The sequence below is a fragment of the Rhinoderma darwinii genome, chromosome 1 (assembly GCF_050947455.1).
Source record: "Rhinoderma darwinii isolate aRhiDar2 chromosome 1, aRhiDar2.hap1, whole genome shotgun sequence".
NCBI lineage: Eukaryota > Metazoa > Chordata > Amphibia > Anura > Rhinodermatidae > Rhinoderma > Rhinoderma darwinii.
In genome coordinates, this window is record NC_134687.1 from 252,794,284 (window position 1) to 252,807,345 (window position 13,062).

A 13,062-nucleotide genomic window follows, 5' to 3' on the forward strand; every position below is an offset into this window, starting at 1 on the left:
GCAGTTCCATAGTGGGGGTCACTTATCAGGGGTTTCTTTTTATTATTTCACATCTGAGTGTCTGCAGTTGTGAACCAATACTTTGTAAATCGCCAAATTAGGCCTCCACTCCGCATGGTACTCTTCACTTCTGAGCCCTGTCATATGTCCAGTCAAAAGATTAGTGCCCCATGTAGGGTGTTTCTAAAACCGGGAAACACCGCATAATAATTAGAGGGCTGTCTTGTTATGGTGGCACAAGCCGGGCACCACATATTGGCATATCTATGGAAAAAAATCCAATTTTCACTCTGCAACATTGAGCGCACACTAATTTCTACAAAACACCTGCAGGGTTAAAATGCTTACTACACCCCTTGGTAAATGCATTGAGGGGTGTAGTTTCCAAAATGGGGTCACTTCTGGGGGGTTTCCACTGTTTTGGGCCCACAGGTGCCCAGAAACCAATCCAGCAACATCTGCACTCCAAATGGCGGTCCTTCCCTTCTGAGCCCTGTGGTTTGCCCAAACAGCAGTTTATGACCACATATGGGGTATTGCCGTACTCGGGAGAAATAGCTTTACAAATGTTGGGTTCTTTTTTTCCTTTATTTGTTGAGAAAATGAAAAAATTTGCGCTAAAGCTACGTCTTATTGAAGAAAAAGGACTGTTTTTATTTTCACTGCCTAATTCTAATAAATTCTATGAAACATCTGTGGGGTCAAAATGCTCACTACACCCCTAGATGCATTCCTCAAGAGGTGTAGTTTCCTAAATGGAGTCCCTTTTTGGGCGTTTTCATTGTTTTGTCCCCTCAGGGGCTTTGCAAATGTGACCTGGCCTCCGCAAATCATTCCTGCTAAATGTGATCTCAAATAGTGCTCTTTCCCTTCTAAGCCCTGCCGTGTGTCTAAACAGCCGTTTATTACCACATGTGGGGTATTGTTTTACTCGGGAGAAATTGCTTTACAAATTTTGTGGTGCTTTTTCTCCTTCAGTCCTTCTGGAAATGAGAAAAAATTAGCTAAACCTACATTTTCTTTGAAAAAAGGTAGATTATTATTTTCAGGGCCTACTTCCAATAATTTCTGCAAAAAAACTGTGGTGTCAAATCGCTCACTATACCCCTAGATAATTTCCTCAATGGGTGTAGTTTCCAAAATGGGGTCACTTGTGGGGGGTTTCCACTGTTTTATCCCCTCAGGGGCTTTGTAAATGTGACATGGCCTCCGAAAACCATTCCTGCTAAATGTGAACTCCAAAAGCCAAATAGCGCTCTTTCCCTTCTCAGCCTTGCCGTGTGTCCAAACAGCCGTTTATTACCACATGTGGGGTATTGTTTTACTCGGGAGAAATTTCTTTACAAATTTTATGGTGCTTTTTCTCCTTTAGTCCTTGTGGAAATGAAAAAAAATTAGCTAAACCTACATTTTATTTGAAAAAATGTAGATTTTCATTTTCACAGCCTACTTGCAAAAATTTCTGCAAAAAACCTGTGGGGTCAAAATGCTCACTATACCCCTAGATAATTTCCTCAAGGTGTATAGTTTCCAAAATGGGGTCACTTGTTTGGGGTTTCCACTGTTTTGTCACCTCAGGGGCTTTGTAAATGTGACATGGCCTCCGCAAACCATTCCTGCTAAATGTGAACTCCAAAAGCCAAATAGCGCTCTTTCCCTTCTCAGCCCTGCCGTGTCTCCAAACAACCGTTTATTACCACATGTGAGGTATTGTTTTACTCGGGAGAAATTGCTTTACAAATTTTGCGGTGCTTTTTCTCCTTTAGCCCTTGTGGAAATGAGAAAAAAAATCGCTAAACCTACATTTTCTTTGAAGAAATGTTGATTTTAATTTTCACGGCCTACTTCCAATAATTTCTGTAAAAAACCTGTGCGGTCAAAATGCTCACTACACCCCTAGATAATTTCCTTGAGGTGTCTAGTTTCCCAGATGGGGTCACTTTTGGTTGATTTTGACTGTTTTGGCACCGCAAGAGCCCTTCAAACCTGACATGGTGCCTAAAATATATTCTAACAAAAATAAGGCCCCAAAATCCACTAGGTGCTCCTTTGCTTCTGAGGCCGGTGCTTCAGTCCAGTAGCACGCTACGGCCACATGTGGGATATTTCCTAAAACTGCAGAAACTGGGCAACAAATATTGAGTTGCATTTCTCTGGTAAAACCTTCTGTGTTATAAAAAAAATTGTATAAAAATGTATTTCTGCAGAAAAATATGAAATTTGTAAATTTCACCTCTACTTTGCTTTAATTCCTGTGAAATGTGTAAAGGGTTAAGACATTTTCTAAATGCTGTCTTGAATACTTTGAGGGGTGAAGTTTTTAAAATGGGGTGACTTTTTTGGGGTTTCTAATATATAAGGCCCTCAAAACCACTTCACAACTGAACTGGCCCCTGTAAAAATAGCCTTTTGAAATTTTCTTGAAAATGTGAGAAATTGCTGCTAAAGTTCTAAGCCTTGTGAGGTCATAGAAAAATAAAAGGATGTTCAAAAAATGATGCCAATCTAAAGTAGACATATGGGTGATGTTAATTAGCAACATTTTTGTGTGGTATAACTGCCTGTCTTACAAGCAGATACATTTAAATTGAGAAAAATGCTAATTTTTGCAATTTTTCGCTAATTTTTGGTGTTTTTCACAATTAAATACTGAACATATCGAGCAAATTTTGCCAGTAACATAAAGTCCAATGTGTCACGAGAAAACAATCTCAGAATCGCTTGGATAGGTGAAAGCATTCCTGAGTTATTACCACATAAAGTGACACATGTCAGATTTGAAAAATGAGGCTCTGTCAGGAAGGTCAAAAGTGGCTAAAGAGGGAAGGGGTTAAGTTATAAATTTACTATGCGGCGTAAATAACATGTTACCTTTATTCTATGGGTCAGCTAGATTATGGGGATACCAAATATGTAAAGGTTTTATATATTTTCCCATGTTTGCACATAAAAAAAATTACTTGTTTTTGCATCGCTACCTTCCAAGTGCTCTAGTATTTTTATTTTTTCATCGATGCAATCATATGTGGGCTTGTTTTTTGTGAGACGAGGTGTAGTTTTCACTGGTAGTATTTTTGGGTACATGGGACTTATTTATTTAACTTTTATTTATGGGGGAAATGGAAAAAAAAGGAATTTTGTTGTTGTTGTTGTGTTTTTCGTATCTTTTTTTTTTTTTTTTACGCCGTTCACCCAAAGGTTTAATGTGTTAACTTTGCGTAACGCGTTAACTTCGCGTTACGATCGCGGTGATATCATATGTATTCTTTTTTGTTTTACGGAAAAAAGTGGTTTTATTTTTACTGTAATCTTTTTTTTCTCCTTTATTTTTTTCATAAACTTTATTTAACTATTTAACTTTTTTTTTTTCTTAGTCCCACTAGGGGACTTCAGCTTGCGATATTCTTATCGCAGATATAATGCTTTGGCATACTTAGTACACCAAAGCATTATTGCCTGTGAGTGTAAGGGAGAGTTCACACTGAGTTTTTTGGTGATTTTTTTGACCCAGGAAATTGCCTCCCATTGATTTCAATGGGAGGCGGAGGTGTTTTATTCCCGCGAGTGACAAAAAACCGCTGGCGGGAAAAAAAAGTGTCTTGTCTTTTCTTCAGGCGTTTGTCTCTGACCTCCCGTTGACTTCATTGGGAGGCAGAGAAAGTGTTTTTCGCTAGGGTTTTTGCCCACCGTGCTCACTGGCCACGGCTGAAAAACGCGGCAAAAAATCCGGCAAGTATTCTGCCGGCAGGTCAAAATCTGCCTCTGAAATCCTGAAGGAATTTTGAGGCAGATTTTTCTTCCTGCAAAAAACTCTGTCTGAACTAGGCCTAGGCAGTCTATTAGGCTATGCCTCTGGCATGACCTAATAGGCAGTTGCTGATGGCAGACCTGGGAGCCTTTGTTAGGCCCCAGGCCGTCTTAGAAACCCATCTGCGCGTCAAAGGGGTGCTGATGGGGTAGCAGAAGGAGCACCCTCCCTCTGTCAAACACATTAGATGCCGTGGTCACTATTGAGCGCGGCATGTAAGGGGCGAAACTTCTGCAATCTGAGTTCTCTCCAATTCCAGCAGTCGCGGCAAAAGCCTGGCAGTGTATAACAGCAGTGTTCCTGTCGCTGATCTCATGGCTACAGTGGCAGAGATCCGAGTGACGTAAATATTCTTCATGATACGGGAACTAGCACCTGCTTGTGACAGATATATCCATCACTCGTCGTTAAAGGGTTAACTAAACTGCTCTGGTAAAACTCGTTATGGGCAACAAACCTTTTTTATTTTGGACAGTTCGGATAAATCAACACATTTATTAAGGGGACCAGCATTTTCACCGCTAAACCCACAGCACTCTACCTGAGGGTGCTGTGGCTTTAGTGGTGAAGATGATGGTCACAGATTCTCTTTAGAATAGTCCATGCAGGGAAATGAGAGGCAGGCTGGGAAGCCGTGCCTCAGCGGTTACAGTTAGCACTATGTATGTCTGCGTCAACATGCCACTGATTGACTGAAGTGATTACACCACGTGACCACTATAGCCAATCAGAGAAGAAGTGAGTCCTTGGCAACACGGCTTGACTTTTATATATTACGATGAAACTGCATACATAACACTAATGGTTTGCTTATAGAATGAAGATGCACCTGCTAATTTCTATTATCTAACCCCCAATTTTCTTTCTAATTAGAGAATTAAGGAGGGCAGCATCACTGACCATCTTCAAACTGTTAATGTGGGTGACAATATCGAAGCCATAAACGATCAGACCATTGTTGGATGTCGGCACTATGAAGTGGCAAAGATGTTGAGGGAACTTCCAAAATCGGAGACCTTTACCGTGCGCCTGGTAAAACCAAAACGTGCATTTGGTAAGTTATGAATTTCACTATTTTACAGTGCTTGCAGTGATATTTTGGAACGGAAAAGTAAGTTGTGGCGATAATTTCTCAACACTGAGAGCGATAGACAATCTTGAGCCGAGCATGCTGCTCACTGAGTAAGCAGTTAGTAAGGGTAGACCTGGAGGGTGAAAACATGGGTCAGCAGGACCAGGCAAGTATCTGGGTTAATGTAGTTAGGGTCAGTAGAAAGGGGTCCAAGAAAAGGAAGGCCAATCCTGCTTCTGTTATTCCAAGGAGAATGGCCAAGTTGGGTGATGATGCGAGGGTGTTGGTCTCAGAAATGGCAGCCCAAGTGGATACGGATCTCCCTAACAGCCGGGAGAATAACCCAGGTAGTAGTCGGCGCAATGGTAATGTAGGTAAAGCAAGACAATTAGTAGTTATAGGGGATTCTATAATTAGGAAGACTAATAGAATAATTTGTCGCCAATACCGCCTCACCCAAATGGTTTGTTGTCTCCCTAGTGCTAGGGTTCGGCATGTGGTGGAACGGGTAGATAAATTATTGGGAGGGGCTGGTGATTATCCAGCTGTCGTGGTCCATGTGGGTACCAACGACCAAATACATGGCAGGTGGAGGAGCCTTAAGAATAATTTTAAAGAACTAGGCAACAAGCTGAAGGGAAGGACCACCAAGGTTGTATCCTCAGGAATACTGCCTGTGCCATGCGCATCACAGGAATGATAGCGAGAGCTCAGGGAGTTAAATGCATATCTTAAGTCTTGGTGTAGAGGAGAAGGCTTTGGGTTCCTAGAGCACTGGGCTGACTTTTCATTGGGGTACAAACTGTATTCTGCATATGATTTGTATCTAAATGGAAGGGGGTCCGCTGTGCTGGGAGAGAGAATTCTAGCTGGGGTGGCGGAGTATTTAAACTAAGGCTGAGGAGGTAGATCAATTTAGAAAATAAAGGGGTAGTTAGGTTAGAGAGGGGTCAGACTATATTGATGAGGGGAGAAATAGATTGTGGGGAGAGGACCAGATAAGGAGATCCTTTTGTTACAAAACAGAAATGAAAATAAAAATGCCCAAATAATGTCAAATAATCACATTTCTAATACCAAACGTGGCAACTTGAAATGCAAGTTAAAGTGTATGTTCACAAATGCCAGAAGACTAGCAAGCAAAATGGGGGAGCTAGAGGCCTTGTTACTGGAGAAACATATAGATATAGTTGGTGTTGCTGAAACATGGCTAGACTCTTCACATGACTGGGCTTTAAAGCTACAGGGTTTTACACTTTTGGAAAGACAGGGCAAATAGGAAAGGCGGTGGTGTATGTCTGCATGTGAAAAGTGATATGAAGATGAGTGTGAAAGAGACAATAGTGGGTGAAGATTGCGAGGAGGTTGAAAACCTTGTGGGTGGAATTACAAAGGGAGGTAAACACTGAAAAAAATACTTTTGGTGTAATCTATAGACCCCCAAATATAACTGAAGAGATGGAAAGTCCGCTATATAAACAGATGGGGGGGGGGGGATACTGTAGTGATAATGGGAGATTTTAATTATCGGGATATTATTTGGTGTCATGGTTCGGCTTCAACTGCGAAGGGGACAAATTTCCTCAACCTGTTGCAGGTAAATTTTATCGGCCAGTTTGTAGGAGACTCAACTAGAGGTGAAAGTCTATTTGATCTGGTTATTTCTAATAATGCAGAGCTTGTTTGGAATGTCAATGTTCGTGAAAACCTCGGTAACCGTGATCATAATATAGTTATATTTTACCTATACTGTAAAAAACAAACACAGGCTGGGAGGGCAAAAACACTTAATTTTAAGAAGGCCAAGTTCCCCAGGATGAGGGCTTCAATTCAGGACTAAGATTGGGAAGAATGAATGTCAAATAATGGTACAAATGATAACTAGGAAATCTTAAAATCCACTTTGTATAATTATAGTGCAAAATTTATTCCAATAGGTAAGAATTAGAAACGACTAAAATTAAACCCCACATGGCTTACATCTTCTGTAAAAAGGGCAATATATGACAAAAAAAGGACATTTTAAAAATTCAAATCTGAGGGTACAGCTGTATGTAACGACCGCAGTCGCAGTCGCGGACCGCTGACCTCTCTCATCCTGCCGACGTTACTCTCCTCATAGATGCCAGCACATGCGGCCGTCCTGCCCTACCACTAGGGTGCGCAAGCTCATTCCTGGTCTTTAAAGGGCCAGCGAGCGCACATGTAAAGAATTTACTAATTATTCCCAGAGCACCCTGGACTATAAAAAGGTCCCTGCCCTTTCATTCCTTGCTTGAGCGTTGTTTGTAGTTCTATGTTAGTCTTGCAAATAGTCCCTTAATCGTATTCTGTTCCCAGTGTTCCCTGTCCTGCTACCTGTATCGTGTATTTCGTGCTGTATTTGTACCTGTGCCCTCTTGAGTGTTGGAGTCGTGTTGTGCCGTCTGCTACGCCGGAGGTCATACACCACGTCTGGAGTCATCTGCCACGCCTGGTACCTCTAGCCATGTTTTGCCTCAACTGCCGTGTCAGTACCATCTGAGCCTAGCCTTGTTACTGTCTGGACTATTACAGGTACCCTTGTGCTTGGACTTTGTAGAGACTTTGTACACTTTTGTTTGGCCAGCTGCTACTCCGCTACGGCGGTGCATCCTACTGAGTCCACATACCTACAGATTGTGACACTGTAGCCTTTGTGAATTATAAAGAGCTTAATAAAATCTGCAAAAAATAATAAAATCAGCAAAAATACAAAATGACAGGCAGGTGGCCAAGGATAGTAAAACAAATCCCAAAAAATTCTTCAAGTATGTAAATGCAAAAAAGCCAAGGTCTGAACATGTAGGACCCCTAAATCATGGTAATGGGGAGTTGGTCACAGGGGATCAAGAGAAGGCAGAGTTACTAAATGGGTTCTTTAGCTCTGTATAAACAACAGAAGAAATAGCAGCTGATATAGCTGGTGCCAGTGCTGTTAATACATCAATTAATATACTAAATTGGCTGAATGTAGATATGTCCAGGCGAAGTTAAATAAATGTACATAAGGCCCCCGGGACCAGATGGGTTCAGGGCTGGCCTTAGGATAGTGCCCCCATACAGTATAATAATATTTAATAATATATATATACAACCCCTTCAAGGACACAGTATTTTGTCCTCCAATTGTGCCCACATTATTATGCCCTCTGTAGTACACCTACCCGGTATAAGGTCCACTTAGTGGCTCCCACACAGTATAGTGCCCCCCTGTAGATTTGGCCATACAGCCTCCCTGTAGACCGTTTAATATCGCTGGCATCCCGGCCAGAGTGACCAAGTACAGACCCCTGATGATAAGTACAAGAAACGCGTAGGGTCGTGTTAGTGAGGAATTGTAGCATTGGGGACAGTGTGAATTGTTGTATCCTTTAACACTGGGAGTTCCAGGTGCGGTTATCGCGGGCTCTAGTGTGTTTCAATGTTTATACTACTGTTTTGCCCATGGTTATATGCTGATTCCGTTTTGATATCTGTTATAAACATACTGAGTCATAGAGGGTTCGCAATGGTATCAGGACTCAGTAGTTTACGGTTTAATTTGTTTTTAAATTCACACGGTGGGGCTTTTGTCACGGTGGTCATTGTACCCCTGTTTTTAGAGAGTTATCTAAATAAACTTATATTTTACTCATATATCACTTCAGTGGTACCATAATCCCCCACAGCCTCCTTGTAGATCGTGCCATACTGCCCACCCCCACTTCCCCTTGTAGACAGTGCCATACATTCCCCCACCTCCCCCTTGTAGACAGTGCCCCCAAACAAAAAGAAACATTTTACTCACCTAGGCCCTGTACCCACGACTAACTGAGCTGCTCCACTACAGGATCCTTGCGTAGGCTTCCTTCAGGAATTTTGAAGCAGATTTTGTATGGACACCGTTGTTTGACCTTTTTTACACCCTAGAGTTCTTAAAGAGGCTCTGTCACCAGATTTTGCAACCCCTATCTGCTATTGCAGCAGATAGACGCTGCAATGTAGATTACAGTAACGTTTTTATTTAAAAAAAACGAGCATTTTTGGCCAAGTTATGACCATTTTTGTATTTATGCAAATGAGGCTTGCAAAAGTCCAAGTGGGCGTGTTTAAAGTAAAAGTCCAAGTGGGCGTGTATTATGTGCGTACATCGGGGCGTTTTTACTACTTTTACTAGCTGGGCGTTCTGACGAGAAGTATCATCCACTTCAGAACGCCCAGCTTCTGGCAGTGCAGACACAGCCGTGTTCTCGAGAGATCACGCTGTGTCGTCACTCACATGTCCTGCATCGTGTCGGACGTGCGAGGACACATCGGCACCAGAGGCTACAGTTGATTCTGCAGCAGCATCGGCGTTTGCAGGTAAGTCGATGTAGCTACTTACCTGCAAACGCTGATGCTGCTGCAGAATCAACTGTAGCCTCTGGTGCCGATGTGGCCGACACGATGCAGGACCTGGGGCAGGAAGTGAGTGACGTCACAGCGTGATCTCTCGAGAACACGGCTGTGTCTGCACTGCCAGAAGCTGGGTGTTCTGAAGAGAAGTGGATGATACTTCTCATCAGAGCGCCCAGCTAGTAAAAGTATTAAAAACGCCCCGATGTACGCACATAATACACGCCCACTTGGACTTTTACTTTTAAACACACCCACTTGGACTTTTGCAAACCTCATTTGCATAACTACAAAAATGGTCATAACTTGGCCAAAAATGCTCGTTTTTTTTAAATAAAAACGTTACTGTAATCTACATTGCAGTGCCTATCTGCTGCAATAGCAGATAGGGCTTGCAAAATCTGGTGACAGAGCCTCTTTAAATGTAGCGATCACGTCTGAATGCTGCATTGAAGGGGTTAATGGCGGGGATCGAAGCTAATGTCGGTCCCCGCCATTACAGCCGGATGTCAGCTGTAAGGTACAGCTGAGATCCGGCGATAATAGCTCCGGCTCAGCTTCTGAGCCGGTGCCAAACATTTGGCGTAAGTATACGACATTTTGCGGGAAGCACTGGCTTTCCATGATGTATACTGACGACAAATGTCGGGAAGGTGTTAAAATGGTTATCCAGCCCCTAAAAAATGATGGCCTATCCTCAGGATAGGCCAGCAATAGCTGATGGGTCGGGGTGTGACTGCCGGAACCTCCGCCTATCAGCTGGTTTGAAGGGCCAGCAGAACTCATACGATGATACGTCGACAATGATGTAGTGGCAATTCACAGGTATTGCAGCATTCTCTCCCATTGAAGTGAATCAATGCTACTTCCGTGTTGACCATTCACAGTGAGCACGAAGAAATGAAGGGGAATCGGCCCTCGTACGAGAGCTACGACCCCTTCAAAATAGCTGAGAGGCAGGGGTAACAGCACACGGACCCCGACCCATCAGCTATTAATGGCTGGATAACGCCTTTAAATGTTTACACGTTCTTTAAAAAATTCAGATTTTACTCTACTCAATTTTTTGTTGAAATTCACCTGCCAATACAGTAGCATTTAAAGTGGATGATAAAAAAACTAGTCTCATCCACACGCTGCTTAAATACTGAGTGCCGAATCCGCACTGAAATGGACCTGCGTTTCAGAATTTGATTCCATAGCATGTAAATTGAATTTGCAAAAACACTACTTTGTTTTTATGGGTTTTCCACGTTGATTTTAATGGGGAGTTTAAACCTGCTAGAAATAGCACTTGTTGCGTTCTTTACAGTGGGTTCCCCTCAATTCTTACGGTAAAGAAAAACCCCAGATAAAAGTTTACAAAATATACTTATTACACAGGAATCAGTTTATTCCTCCTGGGCGGCCTCCATGGATGTCATTTCATCCCATGTGTCCATTGCAGCGGTCTCCTGGGATGAAACGTTATCCCAGTAGGCCGGCCTGCTAGCAGGCCACCTAAGGGTATGTGCACGCGACAAAGTTTCAGACGTAATTCAGGTGTTTTACGCCTCGAATTACGTCTGAAAAAACGGCTCCATTACGTCGACAAACATCTGGCCATTACTTTCAATGGGTTTTACGATGTACTGTGCTGACGACCTGTCATTTTACGCGTCGCTGTCAACAGACAGCGCGTAGAACAGACGGCTCGTCAAAAGAAGTGCAGGACACTTCTTGGGACGTAATTGGAGCCGTTTTTCATTGATTCCATTGAAAAACAGCTCCAATTACGTCCGTAATGGACGCCGCGAAAAACGCGAGTACGAGCATTTCGCCTGAAAACAACTCGGTAATTTCAGACGTATTTTGCACTGTCGTGTGAACATACCCTAACTGCTCCAGTTTTCCATGGCGGACATTCTGGACAAAATGATGCACCACTTTTTGCTCATGTTTTTCGCACGGTAGGACCTGCGGCATACAGGGCGGCAGGGGCATAGGTAAAGGCTCATGGGCCCCGATGCAAAACGTCTTCTTTGGCTACCCCCCCTCAAACTTCTCATGGCCGTCGGCTCGCGTCTTTCAGCTGCATCGCTGTGTATCTAAAGTATGATCAGGCTGGGAAAGGCCAAACACAGTGGCCCTTCCCACCCTGCTAATGCTAGCCTGCTGCTGCTGTCTTGTATATGTCTGGTTCTTAAAATTGTGGTGAATCCCACTTTTTCTTAACCTATTATTATTTATTTTTCATAACCAGCCAGATACAACTCAGTAGCAGCAGACTAGCATTACCAGGGTGGGAAGGGACACTGTGTTTTGCCTTTCCCAGTCTGATGATACCACTACAGATGATCAGGAACTGGATCGTACCCGGCTCTTCCCGGCATAATGGGGGTTCGTGCTAGCATTTTATAAAATTTTAGTTAACCTAAAAAACCCCCACACAACCCTCATTAAAAATGTTATTGATAATAAAATCAAGCCATCATAGGAGTAGTCCTCAAATCCGACATAGTCCAAACCTGTTTAAAAAAAATAAAAAAATACAAAACCAAAACACATGTGGTAGGCTTAGATATAGGGCCCATGTGCATGTGTAATACTGTGTGTTTGACCCTTTAAGGCACAAAATAGGCTTAGATACAGGGTCCAGCACACACTATTCTTATACAGTAAGATTAATGTCTGCTGGAGCCTTGTATCTAAGCCTACCATGTGGTAGTCTTAAATACAGGACACATCAGACAAGATCACACATGGGCCGTGTATGTAAGCCTACCATGTGGTTAGCTTAGATACAGGGCCCAGCTGACAGGATCACACCATGTATGATCCTGTCTGCTGGGCCCTCTATCTAAGCCTAACACATGTTACCCCTAAAGGGTTTGTCCAGTCCTTAAAATTGATGGCCTATCCTCAGGATAGGCCATCAATAGCTGTTGGGTAGGGGTCCGACTTGCAGGAACCCTGCCAATCAGCTGTTTTGAAGGGGGTGCTGCACTTGCACAAGTGCTGCTTCCCGTTTATTTCCCTTACTTGCTCACACTGTGAACAAATTACCAGAATGAAGGGGAAGTAGCGCTTGTACGAGCGCTGCGGCCCATTAAGAACAGCTGATCGGGGGTCCCTGGTGTGGAACCCCCGACCTATCTGTTCAACAAGACCGTAATATTAAACTTACCATCAACTTTGTCCTCAGCGGAGGTCCTGACTCCATCCAGCGTTGGGATGCTATGCGCGGCGCACAGCTTCGTGACGTCATAATGCAATGAGACATCAGGACCCCACGGAACGAGAAGGCAAAGTTCTGTAACGTCCGTGGTCGCTGAACATGAACTCCTTCCATCCAGTTGATACCCTTCTCTCCAGAGATGTTTGCTCATAAGGCCGTCCTGTTCCACAGTGACCACCAGGGTGCGCTCGCAAGCTCAGTCCAGACTCAAGAAGCCAGAGCGCACGCATGTGGGAGATTGTGCTGATTGCTCCCTGGGCTATCAGAAGGTCTCAGCCGCTTCCTCCCACGCCTGAGCGTTGTTGTCGTATCCTAAGTTTGTCTTGCAAATGGTCCCCAATAGTTTCCTGCTCCCAGTGTTCCCTGTTCCTGTAACCTGATCTGGTGCTGTGTTGAGCTGTTGCCGTGCCGTGCTGTATACCACGCCTGTCTTGCTACTCCACGCCTGACGTCTACCCGCTGCCTAGTCCCAGCCAAGCCTGCTTTGGTACTGTCCGAGCTGCCACAGGTACCCTATATGAACTATAGACTCTGACCTGTGCTCTTTTGGCCAGCTGCCCTACCGCCAAA

At 43.5% G+C, this 13,062-nt stretch overlaps 1 protein-coding gene across 1 annotated transcript in view; it reads left to right on the forward strand.

The window, feature by feature from the left end:
* The window catches only part of GIPC3 (GIPC PDZ domain containing family member 3), a 242,566-nt gene that overhangs the window by 26,004 nt on the left and 203,500 nt on the right, over positions 1 to 13,062 (forward strand). The window contains exon 3 of the mRNA XM_075850306.1: positions 4,682 to 4,862. Coding sequence (XP_075706421.1) covers positions 4,682 to 4,862 — 181 coding nt within the window. The remainder of the gene's footprint in view (positions 1 to 4,681; positions 4,863 to 13,062) is intronic.